We start from the raw sequence: 2058 nt of genomic DNA, 5'->3' as shown, positions 1-2058 counted from the left end.
TTTTATCTACTATTAACAAGTGTAGGACCATTTAAAGAATTAGTTAATATGACATATTTGATTATTTACATTAATAATAAACTAACTATAAATTTGAATTTATTTTTTAATTATAAAAAAATCTGTTAAAAAATCTAACAACATCTCGCTAAAAATTTAAATATTTTCATAAAATAATAAATTAATTAATTTTGTAGTTAGTAATATAATTTTATTATAAATCAATGTTAATTAAAATTTTATTCTAAAAAAAGAAGATAAAAATTCTATACTTTTTTTTTAAAATTTAATAATTATATTATGTATTATATAAAAATAGTATTGATTTATTTATTAAATATGAAAAATTATATTAAATAGGTAAATTAACAAATTTTATTTTTTCAAATTGTTTCAATTAAAAAAATGATCACTCATCATTAAAATGGGTGAAAATTAGTAAAATATATAATATTTTTATACAAAAATAAATTTATTAACATAGGTCAATCTTTACAGCTTCTATTTCTTCATGTTTGGTGATTATGATGTTTGGAAAGAGAGATTAAGGTCAGTGATGTTTACTTGGGTCACACTCATTGTACCAATGTCCTTGTATTGAAATCATTGTATTAGTAAAATATAGGAATCACATGTAATACACATAAGAACAAGATAAGTATAAACTTTTAAGTTGATTCCACGATGGTCTGGACAGCACATTCTTAAATTTAATTAATCCAATCTCTTTCCCACGTCCGTCTTGACCATGTTCACTTCTCAACGATCATACATGAATGTGCATATATATGTGCTCTATGGCAAGGAAATTGTAGAACTAAACAAACAATGGGGAAAGAAAATGAGAAAGTTGTGGTTTTGGATTTCTGGGCAAGTCCTTACGCCATGAGGACGAAGATTGCCTTGAGAGAGAAAGGAGTCGAGTTCGAGACTCAACAAGAAGACTTGTGGAGCAAGAGTGAGCTCTTGCTGAAATCAAACCCTGTTCACAAGAAAGTGCCTGTCCTTATCCACGGCGGCAAACCCGTCTCTGAATCTCTCATTCAGGTTCAGTACATCGACGAGACGTGGACTGATGCGGCTTCTTTCTTGCCCTCTGATCCTCAAGCCAGAGCCAATGCAAGGTTCTGGGCTGATTTCGCCGAGAAAACGGTACTTAACTGCAACATGTTTCAGTTTCATTTCCTCTGTTTTGTGCTGCTTGCTTGTGTTTTTCATTATGGTTCAATCCATTATGCAGATATCGTTTCAAGGAGGAAGAAAGATTTGGGGAAACAACAAAGGAGAAGAACAAGAGAAAGGCAAGAAGGAGTTTCTTGACAGCTTGAAGGTTCTTGAAGCTGAGCTTGGAGACAAGTCTTACTTCGGAGGAGAGACATTTGGTTATGTTGACATCGCTCTTGTCCCATTCTACAGTTGGTTCTATGCACTCGAGAAATGTGGTGATTTTTCTGTGGAAGCTGAGTGTCCTAAGATCGTGGCTTGGGGAAAGAGATGTGTTGAACGCGACAGTGTTGCTGCTTCCTTGCCTGAATCTGAGAAAGTTTATCAGCAAGTGCTTAAGCTCAGACAGATTTTCGGTGTTGAATAAATGCAAAAATTGCATTCTGAACATCTTTGAATCTTGTCTTTTTATGTTTCCGTGTTGCAAGTGTTTATTGTTGTTCTTTTGAGAAATAAACTGGCTGTCATTTTTTCTGGTTTATGATCCATCTGTTCGATCAAAATGTTTTTATCTTTATTAGTTTTCTTCTAATTTGCATTTTTTTGTCTATTTTTATAGCGAGGATAAAATGTGATTACGAATTATCTTGAAAATTAAATAGAGAAATTCTCTATGATAGACATAAAAAAATTTTAGTAATAAAAAAAAAGTTTAGAGTTAAGGGGTGGAGTTTAAAGTTTAAGGTTTAGGGTTTAAGGGTTTAGGGGGTTAGGGTTTAGAGTCGAGGACTGAGGTTTTGGGATAGGATTTCAAAATTTTAAAAATAAATAAAATTTAAAATTAATAAAAAAAATTATTTTGGTCATTTTAGTTTTTGAGGTCTATTTTTGTGA

At 31.3% G+C, this 2058-nt stretch overlaps 1 protein-coding gene across 1 annotated transcript; it reads left to right on the top strand.

Annotated features, from left to right (window-relative positions):
- Window positions 1–421: 421 nt before the first annotated feature.
- LOC106374968 (glutathione S-transferase U28) lies at window positions 422–1703 on the top strand. The gene is made up of 2 exons (XM_013814882.3): window positions 422–1152; window positions 1241–1703. Exons 1-2 carry the CDS (start codon window positions 829–831, stop codon window positions 1589–1591), a joined length of 675 nt encoding a protein of 224 aa, XP_013670336.2. The 5' UTR covers window positions 422–828; the 3' UTR covers window positions 1592–1703.
- The last annotated feature ends 355 nt before the right edge of the window (window positions 1704–2058 follow it).

The sequence above is a fragment of the Brassica napus genome, unplaced genomic scaffold, assembly GCF_020379485.1.
Source record: "Brassica napus cultivar Da-Ae unplaced genomic scaffold, Da-Ae ScsIHWf_3072;HRSCAF=3883, whole genome shotgun sequence".
Taxonomy (NCBI): Eukaryota; Viridiplantae; Streptophyta; class Magnoliopsida; order Brassicales; family Brassicaceae; genus Brassica; species Brassica napus.
Note: the sequence above shows the minus strand (reverse complement) of the source record. Positions and strands in the feature narration are given on the sequence as shown.

What these genes read in the sequence shown, in the direction of transcription:
- LOC106374968 (XM_013814882.3), top strand. Translation starts at nt 829, where the DNA reads ATGGGGAAAGAAAATGAGAAAGTTGTGGTTTTGGATTTCTGGGCAAGT. An exon ending in CTGATTTCGCCGAGAAAACG is followed by an intron (nt 1,153 to 1,240) that starts GTACTTAACTGC and finishes TCCATTATGCAG; the next exon opens with ATATCGTTTCAAGGAGGAAG.